Genomic DNA, 18,308 nt, shown 5'->3' with positions numbered 1-18,308 from the left:
ATATATATGTATATATATATATATTTTTTTTTTAAACGCTTCGACTTTTGAAGTGAAATATTTCGATTTTTAATCCCGCACCGGGTATTGAGTTTTAAAGCACATATGTTCAGGACATTAAAACACGCTTATTCTGCAAGTTTCAGAAAAATCTAAAATAATGGATGTTTTCGGAGAACGTCCTTAACTGTTTCTTCACTCGCGAAGCTCGGCGATCATGTCGTCAATCGCGCACATGAAGCTATCTTATTTCAGAGGAACATCCCATATCATAAGTATGCAGAGATCGTATTTTCCGCCAAATCGTTATTAAAAAATATTTTTCTTACTAAATTATATTATTTTCATAAATAATTAAATATTAAATTATTAACGTATAATATATTTTTCGTATATTAATATAATTATAATAATAACAGATGTTAAGATGTATAATAATGAATGTTTTCATAACAGCTTTCTACATCATCCGTATTATTGTTAATGAGTTCTTTTTCTGATTGCCTCAGTAGCCTTATTCTACCAAAAAATAATAAAACATTTAAAAAAATATGTATGTAAAAAGGATAATTTTTTAAATAAACAACTATGTATTTCCTTTCCATCAATTGATTTATCTCATTATTTTACATATATAAAAATATCAAAGTACAATTATCAAAAAATTAATAGTTTACGAGTTATTTAACATTTTATGTCAATATATACTAGAATAAAGTATACAATAACTCGTAAACTATTGGTTTTTTTTTATATTACTACCTTAATACTTTTATATGCAGAATAATTAAAGGAACCATATTATGTAAAAAAAATCATATAATTCCATTTAAAAAAGTGGAAATGACTTTGAAGTTTCAAAAAATATAAAAGAAAAATTGAGAAAAATTTTTTGCTCGTATATAGTATGTGTTCTTTCGAATCGCCTATGATATTTTCTCGTATCATCAAAAACAACGGAGATATTTTAAATGATCAAGTCAAGGGGTCACAGGAAATACCCTGCATAGCGTCTGGAGATGTTCGGAAAAACTTCCCAAATAACTATCGCTTAAAATTATCCCCATTCTCTTTTCTTCGTAATGTTTTTTTAGGGCATTCGAGAATGTCCAGAGAGATTTCCCAAATACCTTTGGATATATACCATGGAATAAGAGAATGAATGGCAACCCTGCGTATCATTGTAAATTTAATCCGATGAAATGGCTTGGTCAATGGTTAAGAGTAGACTAATAACAACACTTTTAAAATACAAAATGTAAAATTATTACAGCCACAACAATAGATGTTAACACAAATCATATATTTAAAATTCACAAATAAATAAGTACTATAAATAATTACTTTGTATTTATTTGTGAATTTTAAATATATGACTTGTATTAACATCTGTTGTTGTGGCTATATGCTCTTTATTACTTATATTTTGTAATTGTTTTAGCCACCTTCAAATATTTTACACATAAAATTATTACTTGAATAATATATTGATCGGGTAACAATATTGGAGTATTTTATTAGATACATTATAGATGAAAAGAAAAAAATGTGAGAAATTGATCATATATATGATAGAATGATTGACAGTATATTCTCCATTACTAATTAAGAATATATTGGCTAACGTTCTAACATTGACAATAACTCGAAAATTTAATAAATTAGTTCTATTAATTATCTGAAGACATATATAAAACCTGAAGTCGCTTCTCTATCTAGTTCAAGAAGTTATCCAATTTAATTTTGCATGAGTTCTTATAGAGTATTGCAGGTGGAAATAAATCGCTGAAATCTCTGAAATTACTGAAAATTGCTGAAATCGATTAGTTCGATCAGTTAACCCATTTCAGTTTAATTCATACTGAAATAGATTAACTGATATAGATTTTAGTGATTTTCAGCGATTTCAGCGATTTATTTCCACCGAGTAGTAGCATATTTCTACTTATATCAACAAAATTATAAAGAAGCAACATTGCAGATATTCTGAAACTTTATTTGTGAGTAAATAAAATACTGAACAATGTTTCTAAAAAAAATTCATATTAATTTACTAACCCGTTATCAAAATATTAATGATAAAGCAACACAAAATTCCGAATAGGCTATAACCACACTTCGACTGCTCAAAACATGCAACTGCAGTGTCAATAGCACGAAGTTTACATATCTTTTTGATTTTTAAGTGGCATGTGATGTCTGATATACATTAAATGTTATTAATATGTAGCACATCTTTCGTTTCTTATAATTAATTTCAAGAAAAATTCACGTCCAAAAGTTTTTTTACCGACAATTACAAAAATACAAATGTATTCATTTATAATGCCAAATCACATTAACTAATATTTTTTTTTTTTAATAGTTTTTATACACGATACGGCGCATATTTTAACTTATAAAAAGATAAAATTTTATCAATTTCAAATTTGAGTAACTTTTGTCTGGGAAATTGATCATATATAGCCAGAACATCTTTAACATCACAGGCGAAACAGATTCTGAAATCTCTGACAATATTATATTAATTTCTTATGATATACAGTCAATTTCATATGTAATATCGTTACCATATTCATAGTTTCTATGCGATATTTCATATTATTATGTGATATTATTGTAATAATTTATTTTCATACGTTATTTTTACTGCATTACTCAGTTATGTTATATTACAGTTTTTTTTTCCTTCTTTTAATGTTCTGTTTATTATTTCGATATTATAACTTTGATTTACTTAACTTTGATTAACTTCGATTTTTTTTATTATTACTTTGATTTGAGTTTTAGGCGTTTATTTTACTTTTAATTATATTTAACTGCATTTAACTTTATTTGTCAAATTACACTTACAAATTAAAAAAATTAGATATTACAACAATTATGATATTCAATTACGTTGTATTATTTTATGAAATAAAAATATATTACTATTGGATTTCATTTTTCATATGTCATAAATATTCAGCTGTATAATTTAAATACATGGGTATTACAATGATGTCAATTTACATCACATTAAAATGTCAAGATTATCTCATCCGCTCAATTTTCTAAGCCTGGGTCCAGGCGTATCGTATACGATAATGGGTGCAATCCCATTTTGCCTATTATATCACCTCCTATGAGCAGACAGACGTCATTCTCTCGTCAAACAGAATATAATAAAATATTACTTGCTTCGTTAATATTATTATTAATAATATTATAAAATAATAAAATTATTTTGAATTATATTGCTGTTAATATTTATTAAAACGCTGTTAATACTATATCATTTTTACATTGCTGAGAAAGTTCGTAAAACAACTGAGGTAATAACAGATTCAATTAATTCCTTTTTTGGTTTCACAATCTCCAATTGTCAAGTTGAAAAAAATATTTGTTCCTTTTGAAAAAAATATCTGTAAAGAAAACATTTCGTTCACATCAAGAAATAAAAAACCAAATTTGAAGAAATAAAAAATCAAATCCAAATTTGATTCAGCAACTTATAATTACATGCAAATTTCAGAAGATCAATATTATGCTGAGAATGCTTAAATCTGTTGAAACATTATATAATAAAAAAGAAATAAGTTAGTAAGTAATCTTCACTTTGCTATATTTACTATATACATATTTTAAAAATTATAAAATAAATTTTTAATTTGCTTTCCTCAAGTGTTTTTTCTTAATTTCAAAACTTTCTTTAGTAAAAGTGTATGTATTTTAAACTTATAAATAAATAAACAATTAATATTTCATGACATATATACATATATATGTACAATATGATTCATGAAACATTAATTATATTGTACATACATATGTATAATTCATATAATATTAGTTATATTTATATAATTATATGTATAATTATATGTATATAAGAAACCATCTAATCAGGATTTTTCTGCAGATATATCCATATTGGAGTGTCTCCAAAAAAATACAATCAAAAATTAGAGGAACCCTTTAGTAACGACGTGTTCGTAAACAGATGGGGGAACATTCTAGAAAATTGTAGACAGACTACATCGAAGGCAAAGAATAATAAAGTCAATTACTGTTAACGAGATAACATCGCGATCATTCAATTGAGAATCCCCTATTGGTAGTGCACGCACGTGTATTCATTGCCGGTATTGTGCAAGCACAGCATATCCGAAAGGGCGCGCATCGTTGCATTCGTAGAATTCTGCGCTCTATAATTAGGCTAATTATTAGCTGACGTTTTCAAACCCACTGGTCAAATGCCGGAACAGCAATTTGCCCGAATGCTCTGTGGGCTTTCTCCGTTAAGTTGATCTTTCTTTAATTCGCGGTTTATAACTGCGATTGTTTGAGGTTTCGACAAAAAATATAAAGTAAAATGAATAGAGTATATTCCAATCGCTAGGGTAGACCGGAGACAAAAGTAACACGAGACAATAGTAACATCGTTAATATTCTTTAAACTATAATAGATATGTGTATGCGGCTGAATGGTACAATTCTGTAGACAGATCGGCATTGAATCGTTCGTTACATGCTGGTTCTCGCGGAACGTGCACGAGTGCAGAAGCAGAAATTATTTTTTTCATGCATCAAGTAAGTTTTATTGCATGCACCAAATCTAAAATATTTTTTTTTTCTTTATAATGCAGATATAATGTATTATCATAATATGTTTTAATGATTATTTGTGTTGATGGTTGCATATTTAATTTTTATCTAGGTTTTTTTATTTAAAAAATTTACTATAAATCATAAAATATCATTAGGAGACAATAGTAACATCTGGGGGGAGTTGTAACATTACAATTATTCCCAAACTTACTTGATTTTATTTTAGTATTGTTTTGTACAATGTTATTTGTATTTTTCTTCATAAAATCCCATTTACAAGAAAATACAAGATAAGAAAAAAAACTATATAAAAGAAATGTCTTTATACAAACAGATATTTAAGGAAGTTATAAAGGACTAGTTATTCATTCGTGCTACAAGAAAGAGTATGATTACGTAGTTGTGTTATGTATCTCTGGCAAATGTGATATAATTATCCTACTCTACTGTTGAAATCGTTACTATCGTCCCTGGGGGTTGGGACGGTTGTAACAAAATTCCTCTAGACTTTAAACAAACATAACTTCTTTTCTAATTACATAAAATAATTAAACCAAAGAAAAAATTTTGTTATAATATTTTTTGTTATAATTTTGTTATAAATATTTTTTTAATGTATTATATTTTAACTGTTATAACACTTCAAAGTCAAAATACTACTTTTGTTCCCAGTCTCCCCTATACGAGCACGTTATATCTATTATATTAATTAATTTGTTTTCTAACTTATCTATTTAAAAGAAAAATTAGTTTGTAATCTCATACTTTTATATATTTTTATTAAATGACCTAATTTTGATTTAAAAAATCCTAATTTTTGTCTTTTCAATAATTTAATGTGGAAACGGAGAATAACTCAAGCAATTTGGCGCAGAACCTGTATAATGATGTAATATAAGAAACAACGGAAAATAACATAGGGACAATAGAAATGCAAACGATTGCAAAAGCGCGCGTCCGAGAAAGTGCTTTTCTGCCGTTATTCCGCGCACGCGTTGCGGGTCGCGGGAGTCACAGGTCGCGTGTTATACGCACCAACTTCGGCATGTTGTACGGAGAATTCCAACATGGTCCACTGGGAGATATCACTGATAACAATATCGATGGCCAATTCTTCACAGGTGTGAAATATATCACCAGGATTTCGAAAAGTCCCGTCGGTCAATTAATCATTTTGATGGCCACTCGCGTTTTCAAACTCGGTTAGATGAAATGAAACTATGGACAATTTGGATTTCCGATGTTAGTTGCGTATACATATGAATATTTGATTAATTTCGAGGGAAAAAGAAAGGAATGTGTTCGCCTGGAAAATGAAATGACCTTCAAGTTTTAGAAAATTAATGACCAAAAAAGTGACAATTTTACAAGCCTGAGTTTTTGAAAATTTAAGACTCACAAAGATTTCTTTCGAAAACTAGAAGTTTTAATTCAAAAATATTTATACAAAGTTTGACAATTTGTCGAAATCAGTAAGAGGATCATGAAGATTCGAGACTTTTAGAAAAATCTTGATTTCCAACAGAAATTTAAAGATATTTCCGAGTATTAGGAGAGATGTATGGATTCGAGGAATTTGCAATAAAAATTAGGCCCTCGAAGAGGTTAAGTTAAGTTAGGTAGAGAAGAGGTATAATCTAGAGAATTTGAGAATGTATAAGCAACGTAGTTAGAATCAAAGAATTCAAAATGACTCGAAGAAAATCTTTTGTCGCAAAAAGATTTCACTAAACTGTCAATGACAACTCAATCTTTACATTTACCACGTATTGCACTAATTATACGTTTTTCATCAATCGCTGAACCTCCAACGTAAATCACGTGAAATTGCTTTTGATGCGCCCTTCGTCAAGGGCGACACATGAGAAAATCTCAAGGCAACTCCGTCCGTAAGGCTCCAGTCGACGGATTGTTACAGTACAGGTACAATCGCAGTCGCAGGTTCCGAGTTGCGTGATGCGCGAAACGGAAAGATCTGAAGATTGACGTTTATGTTCTTTTCAAAGGTGCAATTCCGCTCGCTCATTCGCGCCCGCGCGCGTTTAGTGCTAAGATGGCGACGGTCGAGTTTCCGTGATACGCGGAAGAGGGACAGTTTCACAGTGTACGGTACGCGGCAGCGGCAGAGAGGACACTCCGGTAGAAAGCGTTCGAAGCGCACTAATGCGTTCCGACGTCCGTGCCAAGCCGAGCCGATCCCACAAGCGAGTCGTCTTCGCGCGATACTTGCCCCGAAGTAACGGAGCGAGCTGATTGACAAAGAGAGCAACGGAGAGAGAGAGAGAGAGAGAAAGAGAGGGAGAGAGAGAGAGAGAGAAGAAGGAAGGAGAAAGGCTAAGTTGCGCGGAGGAGAGGGAGCAGATATACTTTTCACCTTCGACGAGCACGAGTGACTGAGTGGAGCGAAGTAAGAAAAGATCTGCCAGTGGGAAATCTAACGAGAAGTTAATGAGCGTGTTATATGAAGATTGATGTTTTATTGATCAGCGAGACACTGAAAGAAACTGCATATAGCACAGAAGCTGGCAGCAATATTGCTGCAATATTTGTAACTATAATATATCTGAAACGTTGTAGTGTTGCTGCAATATTGCTGGAAATAAACTAGATTGATCTATGCTGTATGGGAAAGTTGATCGAATTAAGAGGATCATAAAGTTGTCTGTTTTATCACAAATCGCTACAAAAATCTTCGAACTGACTTTACGGTAAAATTTTTTTTATTAGATTGAAATACTCACGAAAAACACGCGAAATTCTAGATTTCAGGAGAAAATAAAAAAAGAATTACGAGAATCGTTTGAAAAGTTTTGAGCATATCAAAAAGATGGTATCTTATCATAAAGATGGTATTACTCGTCAAAACCATTCTGATATTACAATCGTACATGCTTTGAAAGATACCTGTGAGAATTGTAACCATTGTAGACGCTCAGTTGTTGTTTGATAGTCGATATTTGTGTCAGTCGATATCAGTGTTTTTGTAAAAATGGAAAAAATCGAATATCACTATAACAAAAATTTACGAATTACGATTCGAATTAATTAACTCTCTACCCACCATATTCACCAGATCTGATCACCAACAACTTTTTCCTGTTTCCTAGGTTCAAAGTTAGGCTCGAAGGACACAAGTTTTCATCAAATAAAAACACTGACCTCGATTGGCACAAATGACTTTCAAACAACTGAGCGTCCAAAATAGCTACAATTTTCACAGATATCTTGCAAAATATGTACGATTATAATACCAGAATGATTTTGACGAGTAATGCCATTTTCATGTTGAGACTCAAAACTTTTCAAAAGACCCACAAAATACGATCATCTTTGACTCGTACAGTTGACGCCTGAATAATATAATAATTTTATAATTTTATATATTGAAAATTAAGCCTGCATCGCACTTTAGATTACTTGAACAAACAATTTATTCTATGGAATTAAGCCAAAAAAAATATTCACTTAAACAGTAAAACATGTATACGTATCCTTAGCGAAGATTTAGAATGATAAACGGAGCGGTAATAGTGTCTATCAATATGTGCTCGATCTTGCAAGAAATGATGCTACAACATGTTAGATAAGAATACAGATATACACGTTTGAGTGAGATAAGGCCGCAGCACACACTTTTACATAATGCATAACATACAGTACATAAACAAATCAATCAATCAGAGTTCTACCTTTTCTCCCATTTCAGGGAAAAGAAGAATTTTAATTGATAGATTCTCTTATGCACTATGTATTATGCGTTATGTAAAAAGTCTGTGCCGCGACCAATAGGACTAGTAAGGGCCATGGCATACAACTTAAGTAGTAAAACGTAAGCAGCAGCCAATCCAACATGTTGATTTCCTTAATGCTTATGTCTTACTGTCTGAAGTTTTTTGTGCGCTATGTCCCTAAAAAACTGAATTAAAGATATCACTATTATTGATACTTTTAGTTTGGAATTAAAGAGTCTGTTTTATTGACATTAATTAAGTTCAGGCCTTGTTTTCTTTAGGATCTTCTTAAAACTGAATTTATTCGCATATGTACGCGACTTCTCCGTTCTAACTGCGATATTTCGGATATTTTGAGCGACAGTGATCATTTACGACGAGAAGCGGAAAATAACAGAACTAGCTGTTAAGCTAGTCTCTCTTGTCGGATCAATTTTCGACTATTTTAAGATCGTATCGGAGGATCCGATAATAATCACTGAGATATTTGCGAAAGCGAAGTAGAGTGAACAAAGTATTTTCGTACGAGAAGAATTTAAAAGATATAGTAAGAAAAAAATGAGTTAAAAATTCCGAAGAGACCTAAGAAAATATACATCTAAAAATTGATCGATCGGGATATGCTGAAGAGGCGCGTGTTTACTAAAATTCTGTATATCTACGTGATTAATATAATCTGCGATAAAAGGTTCGAAAACAACGTCCATCCGTGAAGGACTTCCGATAATTGTTATTTACGTTCTTTTGATAATAATTTTTTTTGTAATCATTGTTTCAATTAATTTTCTGCATTCCTCAATGAATGTCAATTAATAGATTGACACACTAAGGACACTTAAAAATATTCAAAGACATTCCGGATAAAAAACTTTTTTCCAGGCTCTTTCAAGATAATTGGTTATTTCGAAATTTTACGGAAATCTTCCAAACTCTTTTAAGAATTGATTAAAGTTTTTCAAAATATTTACAAATATTTGAGGATTTTAAAAAGCTTCTGAATAATTTTAAAACATTCAAAATTTTTCAATTTTCGAGAAAGTCATAAATTTTTGATCATATCCCGAGAAAAAATATTTTATATATAATTATAAAAAAAATATGAAAATTATAAAAGATAATATATAATTTTATATAATTATATATATAAAACATTTTTTCCCGGGATGTCTAGTTTATATTTATTTTAAAGTTAAAAAATTAAAAAAATTTTAAAGTAAAAACCGAGTAAACAATTCGAAAATTATAAAACTATCAATAGAAATGTTTAAAAAATTGTTTATTAAAAATTAAAAAAATGCGATGAAATTAACAAATATAAGAATAATTATATAAACATTTTTAATGATTTAAAATATATGATATTAAATAATAAACAGATTTTTATCTTGAAATTAAAGCGAATTATAAATTTCTTAAAGTGGACTTTAGAATCTCGACAACGTTTCTGTGGACGTTCGAAAGTATTTGTTAGAATGATCATCAACTTTTCGTTCTTGGAAAAAGTCGGACGATGTCTGGAAATCCCACGACTATAACTTAAGATAATAATCGATAACATTCTACGCGTTATCATTAAAATAATCATACCCCCTGTCCATTGGTATCAATTAATTATTCGACCGGACGCGAAAATTATCGGTGACATATCAGTTCCGTTTGAGCGGCAAGCACGCAACGTTCGTAATCGAAGCGTGATGAATGCTGAACGGAAGCAGGAAGAAAAGTCGATACGCTCGTCAATACAGAATAATAAGCGATTGTTTCCTATCGCGAGAGTCAGTCGATTTCGGATTATGAGGACGTTAAATGAAGGACACTACTTTGTCCAAAGTCGTGCCCTTGTTGCGATCAAATTCTCAATTATATCGCAGTGAGTGATTGTGCAAGTTTCGTTTCCTTTCTCCGTTTTCATCACGTACCTATATAAATTGATGTTTGACACAAAACGATCAGACCTGATGTCTGATACAACATAAGAATATGTCAAGATATTGAATTGTAAATTTATCAAGAAAACTAATTAGAATGGAATAGAAAATAACATTTCTTTGTTCAACATAAAATCATTTTAGAATCATCTCATATACGAATAAAATATATTAATTATTAAAAGTGAAAATAGGACTACTAGGAATCGAGTTATTTGTACACTACAAATTATAATATTTTATTAGGTTAATATTGACATATGGTTGTTTAATAAAAATCACACATAATGTCACATAAAAAAACCATGAAAAATCAATGTCATCGTATATAACAAAACGTTTCGCCTATTTTCTAGCCTTTTACAATATATATGAAAACAATCGTTGTAGACAATTATATAATCCCTCGTAACCAAACTTTAACCTTCTCTTAAACGAGAAGTCTTTATCCATGATCTGTTTGAAAGCTGGATGATGGTTATTCTAAGTTTAGTTTTTTCCTTTAAATAATATTAACCTATTAGATAATAACAAATTACAATGAGATAAATAAAACAGTATGACCAATACCTACGTGCCTGGGGCACGTGGGCGGATATGTACGCAATAAAGATCATAGTAAAATTGATTCTTTAGATTTAACGTAAAGTATCGATTTGATAACTACAAATACCGGGAATTTTGATCTAACGGTTACATGCCAGCAAGTATCAATAAAATAAAGACTGCAGCTTCGGAATGCAATGGAATAACCAAAGTTAAACAAATCTGGCGTAAACAATCATTGACTATCTATAATAGATAACATTGATATGGTTAAGCAATTCTAAGTTTGTATTTAAATGAGTTCCGTTCTTTTGTCGTTTTATATTGCCTAATCATTTCGGAAATTAGTCGTTTTTTTGTAACTTTGCTCAATATCTAAAACTTCAATCTCATCCATTTAAATTCATGTCCATAGCGCAACTTGTGGTTCTGTAATAACAGAATGCGTAGATGTCTTTCTCCTTGTATGATTTTTATGTTCAGAAATACGGGTCATCAACTATCTTCCGGTTTGTTCAATATACGTGGCGTCATGGTGGAAGAAGACATAATGCGCAACGCGCATTATGCTCACTGTTACACCTTGTCTTCTTAATGGTCTTTGTGAGCTTTGGCTAGAAAGCTAGAAAATAGCTGAGACATACGTTTTGTTGTTATATGACAACATCGGTTCTTCATAGTTTTTATTACATGACGTGTTATTATAGATGAAATCTAAATTATCTTTTTATTGTATTAATTACCGTATTATGCTAATCCAAGATGTACTTTCAGCGTTATATGAATATATTGTAAAAGAATGATTGATCACTGTAATATTATTTTGTTCGAATAAATTATCATTAATCGATAATGCCGTTTAATTTTAAAGATTAGAGAACAAAGCTTGATAAATAAATAGATAACACAACTTTGTTTTTCAATCTGCCTTAAGTATTTATCTTCTTGTCGACGGAAGCAAACTCAAATCAGTAAAAAAATCACATCTTTGCTTTTCATACAGTTATAGCTTGATTGTTGAGTGAATATTTCGAATAAATTTGACGCAAAATATTTAAAAAATCATTGAGTTATATACTTCTGTTACTTTATATGATAATTCCATAAAAACTATTTCAAAGTTATAATCGGCTGTTTTTACACAATTTTTAGATTGATCCTAAATTGCAATTCATGATGCGAATTAAATTTGTCGAAATAAAAATCTATCAATACATCTCGTATCTCTCTCGTTTTAACTCGCAGAGCATTATTATCAAAATACTAATTGCAAGTAATCTCCATATTTTTACATTATGGTTCAAAATATTCCTGTCTTGAAATCTAAAATCTAGAATTTTAAAATTTCAACTTTAAGGAATTCTCGAATTTCTACATCATGCTTTAAAATACATTGATGTTTTAAAATATTAAAAAATCTTAGCTTTTAAAGTTCCGAAATTCTATGTTACTGTCGGATATTCATGAATCAAAGTTGAACTTTGATTGCATGGATGCGTATTCTACTTTTAGGTCTTGGATACTACTTTACAAACTCAAACGATGCTTTAAGCAGCTTATGTATCAGTGTATGCACGTGATACCTATGCGGGCGCGCGCGCGCAAAAATAACTGTCTAACCGTTCAAACGTAGAATGCTACGTACGTATATTTCCTGCTTTATGTATTTCGAGGCGCTCCTCATTGACGACGTAAATTATATTTGTATTTGCGATAATGACGACCTCGGGAAGGCCTCGTTGTCGACCTCTTCCTCTCCCGATCTCAGATCACATAACTCTCACACTCCCGACTATTTAATTTTTTCAAATGAAGTATCGCTCTTGAGAGTTGCGATGATTTTTGTACACAGATTTTGTTTCCGGTATCAATGACACTGCAATTTTAATTCAGTGATATGGATCATTGTTGACTTCAGTATAGATATGAGATTAAGCTTCGCTTTTATATTTATGTAGGTTTTGCTTTCATCTGAACAAAGTAACTACTTTTTCTTCAAAAGTTATCAAAATGTAATTTTATTTATCGAACTGAAATTTTAAATGTATTTTTAGATATTTTATACACATGGGTCTTTATATATATTAAATCTTGTATTTCTGTTATTTAATATAGAAAAATTGAAAATTTTATAAAATACAATATAGTTAAAATTTTTTGAAAAACTTAAATTACTTAAAGATTTTACTCGCGCAACAAAAATAAAAGAAATTAAAATAAGGTATAAATTTAAAAAATTTATGTTCCGGCCAGAGCTTCTTATTTAATTGAAAACAATATTTAATTAAGGAAAATATTGATTAAAATATCTGCTGTCGCATGTATGCAAATAACATCACGATATTAATTGATTGATGAAATTATAATTAATTACATTAATTTCGGCTTATTGATTGCTATCTACGCGATTTCTGGGAATCGCTTTTGCTGTAGAATGCGGCAATAAAACAAGACGTAAGTTAAACATAACTTGTTGGTATACCGCTGCCAATCAGTATGAGTGATAACGCGTGAACGAAACTAACGAGAGATAAGGTATCGTGAAAGTTAGACTAAAAACCGAAGAGACACCAAAGATATATATATGTATGTGTGCGCCCCTCTCCCCTCTCTCTCTGCGCGCGCGCGCGTGTGTGTGTGTGTGTGTCAGTCATATTTACACGACAAACAATGTAAACAAAGCTTTACTGATAGCATCCGGAAAGAGATTTTTTATCATAAAAAATTTAATTTGGATCGATTTAATGCAGTGTAATTGTTTTCATAACAATAATTGTAACACAAAAATTGTAAATTTTTGTTATTCGAGAAAAAAATTAAACATACGCAAACAAGTGTAAAAACATATAGGGGAGACCGGGGATAAAAGTAACAATTTTTATATATGTATTAGCTAGAATTTCTTTTTTAGAAGTATGACAAAGTTATTCCATATATAAGAAACTCTCATTATTATTTTATTATTGCATCTGTGTTAAAGTATATTTTAAGAGATATATTGGCTTTTGGCAACTATGCCAATTGTTACTTTTATCCTGAGAGTCAGGACGAAAATAACACACTATAGGGATGAAGGTAACACTTCTCATTTTCGAGAAAATACGTTAAAAATATACTTTTTACATAAAATAAGAGATACTTTTTTTATGTAAGATAATTGTTATAACAAAACAATTTTTATGTAACTTGAAAAACATAAATTATTTTCAGCAGGCAACAAAATAATTATTATAATAGAATCTCAAACAATTATCATTAATATCACAAATAGCTTTGTACTTTTTTAATAATCATTTGCCTACGTATGTAAAGAAAAAGATGTCGACTCTTATTCTGAATCACAATTACGCCACATGTAATTAGAATTATCTTTAGTGCATTTATAATGGGACCAGTTCTTATTCTATGCACTGAATCCACTTCTCTCCAGAATGATTTTTAAAGGACTCTAAACAAACCAACCAGTTGTTTTTGCTTGAAGAGTTATCGCTTTCTATTTTTTTTATCTATCTCTGTCTTTTATTGTTTCCTTGCGCTTACCTTTTCCTTTAACATGTTACTTTCGTCCGTAGACATTTTTTGACATAAAAGCATCATAACCTAAATACGCAAGACTTGTCGAAATCTATTGCAAGAACTTATAAACACATTTCACAAGAATGCACTAGCAAATAATTACATCGATATATATACTTTAACTATACATAAATGTAAAAAATCCAAAACGGGAAATATTTACGTGGATGATGCAAATACATAAATTCCTCCATGAGACAGTGGCGCGATTCTTCTACGATAATTAGTTGAGGGAAGAGGGGATAGGGACGCTAGTTTCTGACTATATAATACAAATGAATTAATACGTTGTGTAAGCCAGTAGGGGACTTGTTACTTTCATGATACTGTTACGTTTACCCCCGATCTTCTCTATAGATAAACAAAGACAATAACAAAAATCGTAATTTTGAACAAGTAATATACATATATTTAGCATAAAGTAGGTACTCCAACAGTGAACCATTGCGATATTTCGTAAATGCGACATTATCAGATATGCTGCTATCCTCGCATTTGAACCCCTCCTCGGCTCTCCAGCTGACTAGCAGATCACGCCAAGGACTATGTAATATCATATTTTAAGAATTTTGGGTTGCAAAGTAAGTTTTTTTTTGTAAATTTTACGCATTTTTCATGTTTTTGTCGTTATACCTATCATTTTTTTTGTGCAATAGTTTTGTGTGCACATTTGGTTTTATTATTCTGTAAGCAACTTTTTCTGTTATATTATTTTACTACATTATTTAAGAGATTATCATAGAAAAAGTTAGGTAGTCTACAATGAATCATTTTAACGTAGTGAACAATGAACCATGGTTTATTGTAGACCATATACTTTTTTACGATAACCTTCAAAATAATAATTCATTGTAATAATTATTTAGAATAAAGCCCCTCCCCCCACCTAAAATCTCAATAAAACTATACTTATTTGACGCGTTTTCACTCAAAATGAAAAAAAAACGCAGCAATCAGCCTTCACCATCTTATAATTATCTATTTTGTAAATAAATATTTTAAAATATAGCAAAACTAAAATAATCCCAACCATTCGTAGCATAAAATATGTAGTTTATTATTGAAAATAGCATTGTTCATTGTGTACATACCCCTTGTACATAATGAAACATTTCCCGTTTTTTTAAATAATCGAAATTGTGGTTAAACTTAAAAAATAACTTAAAAGTTATTGGTTACAGTAGCCTACTAAATTTATAAACTATATGCCAAAACTCAGTTCTTCAACTCAATAATTAAGAGAAATATAAGCCTTTGAAATTTACATGATTCATTGTTGTCACCACATTTTATTAAAATAGAGGAAAGTCACCGATAACCACTTTGTTTTTAGACAATATTTCTTAAACAAAAAATAAAAATAAAACTTGAAAAACATAAGTACAAACTACAAGTGTCTTTCATCAAATAGTATAAGCAGTTTTCATAATACTGTTTGCAATTTTGCAATAATTAATTTTTTAGGTATGCAAATATGTAAGCAAAAATAATAATAAGGTATGCAAATATGTAAGCAAAAATAATAAGGTAAGCAAAAATGAGCAATTGGCAAAATGAGCTCCAAAACTGATACAATAGATAATAATGCTACGTATTCTTATTTTTTTTCTTTTACAGAAATTATCTGTGTAAAGTACCTACAAGTGAATATTATATATTTATAAAATATTTCAGAATCTTTTCACTTTGTTATAAAATATTTTTATTGAATTATATGCATATTTATTTTATATTGTTCTGCAAGATACAAATATGTAACGCAATAGTTTTTCAAGAGTTTTTCCACTGCACGATTGTCTTCAGCTCCAATAGAGCTATTTGACATTATAAAGCAACATTATAAAGATTAAGTTAGCTCATAATCTATTTTACAGGAAGATGTGGCGGTTTACGCTACACCCCAATTTTAAATTTAAAACTATATTATGAAAAAACTAAGAGAAAAATAATATAAATAAAATTAATGTAGAAAATTACAAGTATTTAAAATAACGTAATATTATCAATAATAGAGTCATTATTATTTAACTATGCAATTTGTAAAAGAAAATTGTAAGAGTTTTATTTTCGCGTTCGTAGAATTCGTTTTTAGCTGATTTGGTATAGAATCAAGCCACAAATACACGAATTATGAGTTTGTACTTCTTTAATTAGCTAAACAGATCATGATTAGTATTAATAAAGTGCAGTACTTAATTTCTCAGAAATATAATAAGAGAGTGTCACTTTAGAAGACCTATGTCAGTATCGGCGACTTTCCTCTATCTAAAAATTTAGTTAGATACAAATCTAAATATAAGTTTGTTTAATCATCAAAATAATTACGTAGGAATTTCAAACATATGAATAATATTGCAAAAAGTTTTAATATTCTTGCAATTATCTTGAACAATTCTATATAATTATTTTAATAACAAATAAGTAACAAATCAAAGGACTCTTTCTATACAAACCAAATGACAATAAGTAACGGGCAAAGTAAGAGAGTAATTTTACCTTTGTTAATTGAAATATATTCTTTTGTTAATTTCAAAGAAACGTGTTGACTCTTACTTTGCCCGTTACTTATTGTCATTTGGTTTTAATAACAAAATTATATTCAGTTTCGTATCTATAGCTAAATTTTTAGATACTTTAGAACTAACTTTTAAAATCGTTAGTTTGAAGTAATAAAGTTGAATAAAAATACATAACATATTCATTTATTATACTTATTATATGTATATATTTATTTATATATTTGTATAGTTTATTATATTTATGTAATTATTTTTATTTATTTATTTATATATTTATTATAATACTAACAGATAAATAAGATTCTTTTGCGAATCAAATACATATTTTAAACACACTACACATTGTCTTTGATCTTTTGAATTACTTGCTAATTTGAAAGAAAAAAGGTTTGACGATGGGTGAGCCAATGTGCTTGTTCTCCTAATATGCTAGATATTAGATTTATTTTCTGTTCTTATAAACGAGGATTGTACTAGAACTGATCTGAACTAAACTAGTGCAATCCAGAACTGACGAGTGTAAGCGTGCAGACAAAGAATAAAAAACGTTCTAATGTAAAATAAAAGTGGCATTTCATATTGTTTACATGGTTAATATTAGATTCGTGTGATAAAGATAAAAGTATTAACGTAACTCCACCATTAAGAATAGTCTTAATTTAAGATAATGATGTAGATACAAAGTATTCTTATATGTATAAGGCTTATACTATCATTAGGCCTGTTTGCGTTGCGTGTACTTTATTCACTCAGCATTTTCGCTTTCTTTCAACGTTCAAATACACAGGATGGGACAGTAACTCTGTCCACTTAGAATATTTCCGCTATTTTTAGAGATATAAAATACTATATTTGTTGAAGTTGTATAATATCAAGAAGTACAAGTACAATATATCACTAAGTTTTTCTATGGGTGGAAGCGCTTCGGCGATTTCAAGGTCATCTCCACTTTTTTAAATAGAATTGTATAATTTTTTTTTACGCAATACGATTTTTTCAATTATTCTGAATATAGATTAAAAATTAAGGTAGTGATATAAAAAAGCCAACAGTTTACGAGATATTTTATACTTGATTTTGACAAATATAGACATAAAATATTAAATAATTCATAAATTATTAATTTTTTTATAATTGCACTTCAATACTTTTATGAACAGAATAATGACATGAATCAATTAGTGAAAAGAAAATATCAGTTTCTTAAAAAAAATACGTATGCAAAAAGGGTAATTTTTTAAACAAGCAATTATGTGTTTTCTTTTCATCAATTGATTTATTTCATTATTCTGCATAAAGTATAAAATATCTTGTAAACTATTAGTGTTTCAATATCACTATCTTAATATTTTTATATGCAGAATAATTAGAGGAACCATATTGTGTAAAAAGATCATACAATTCCATTTGTATCTTAA

General features: G+C 29.4%; 1 protein-coding gene across 4 annotated transcripts in view; it reads right to left on the bottom strand.

The window, feature by feature from the left end:
• The window catches only part of LOC108756012, a 141,827-nt gene that overhangs the window by 82,226 nt on the left and 41,293 nt on the right, over positions 1–18,308 (bottom strand). Inside the window, exons 1-2 of one of the 4 annotated variants that reach the window (XM_018499569.1) lie at positions 6,354–7,081; positions 5,626–5,808 (exon numbers count right to left, since the gene is read on the bottom strand). The exons of the other annotated variants lie outside the window; for them this stretch is intronic. Coding sequence (XP_018355071.1) covers positions 5,626–5,659 — 34 coding nt within the window. The 5' untranslated portion in view covers positions 5,660–5,808; positions 6,354–7,081. Of the gene's footprint in view, positions 1–5,625; positions 5,809–6,353; positions 7,082–18,308 lie in introns of those variants that run through there. 4 annotated transcript variants of the gene reach the window in all.

This window comes from Trachymyrmex septentrionalis, unplaced genomic scaffold (genome assembly GCF_001594115.1).
Source record: "Trachymyrmex septentrionalis isolate Tsep2-gDNA-1 unplaced genomic scaffold, Tsep1.0 scaffold126, whole genome shotgun sequence".
Taxonomy (NCBI): domain Eukaryota; kingdom Metazoa; phylum Arthropoda; class Insecta; order Hymenoptera; family Formicidae; genus Trachymyrmex; species Trachymyrmex septentrionalis.
This window is presented reverse-complemented; position numbering and strand designations above follow the sequence as displayed.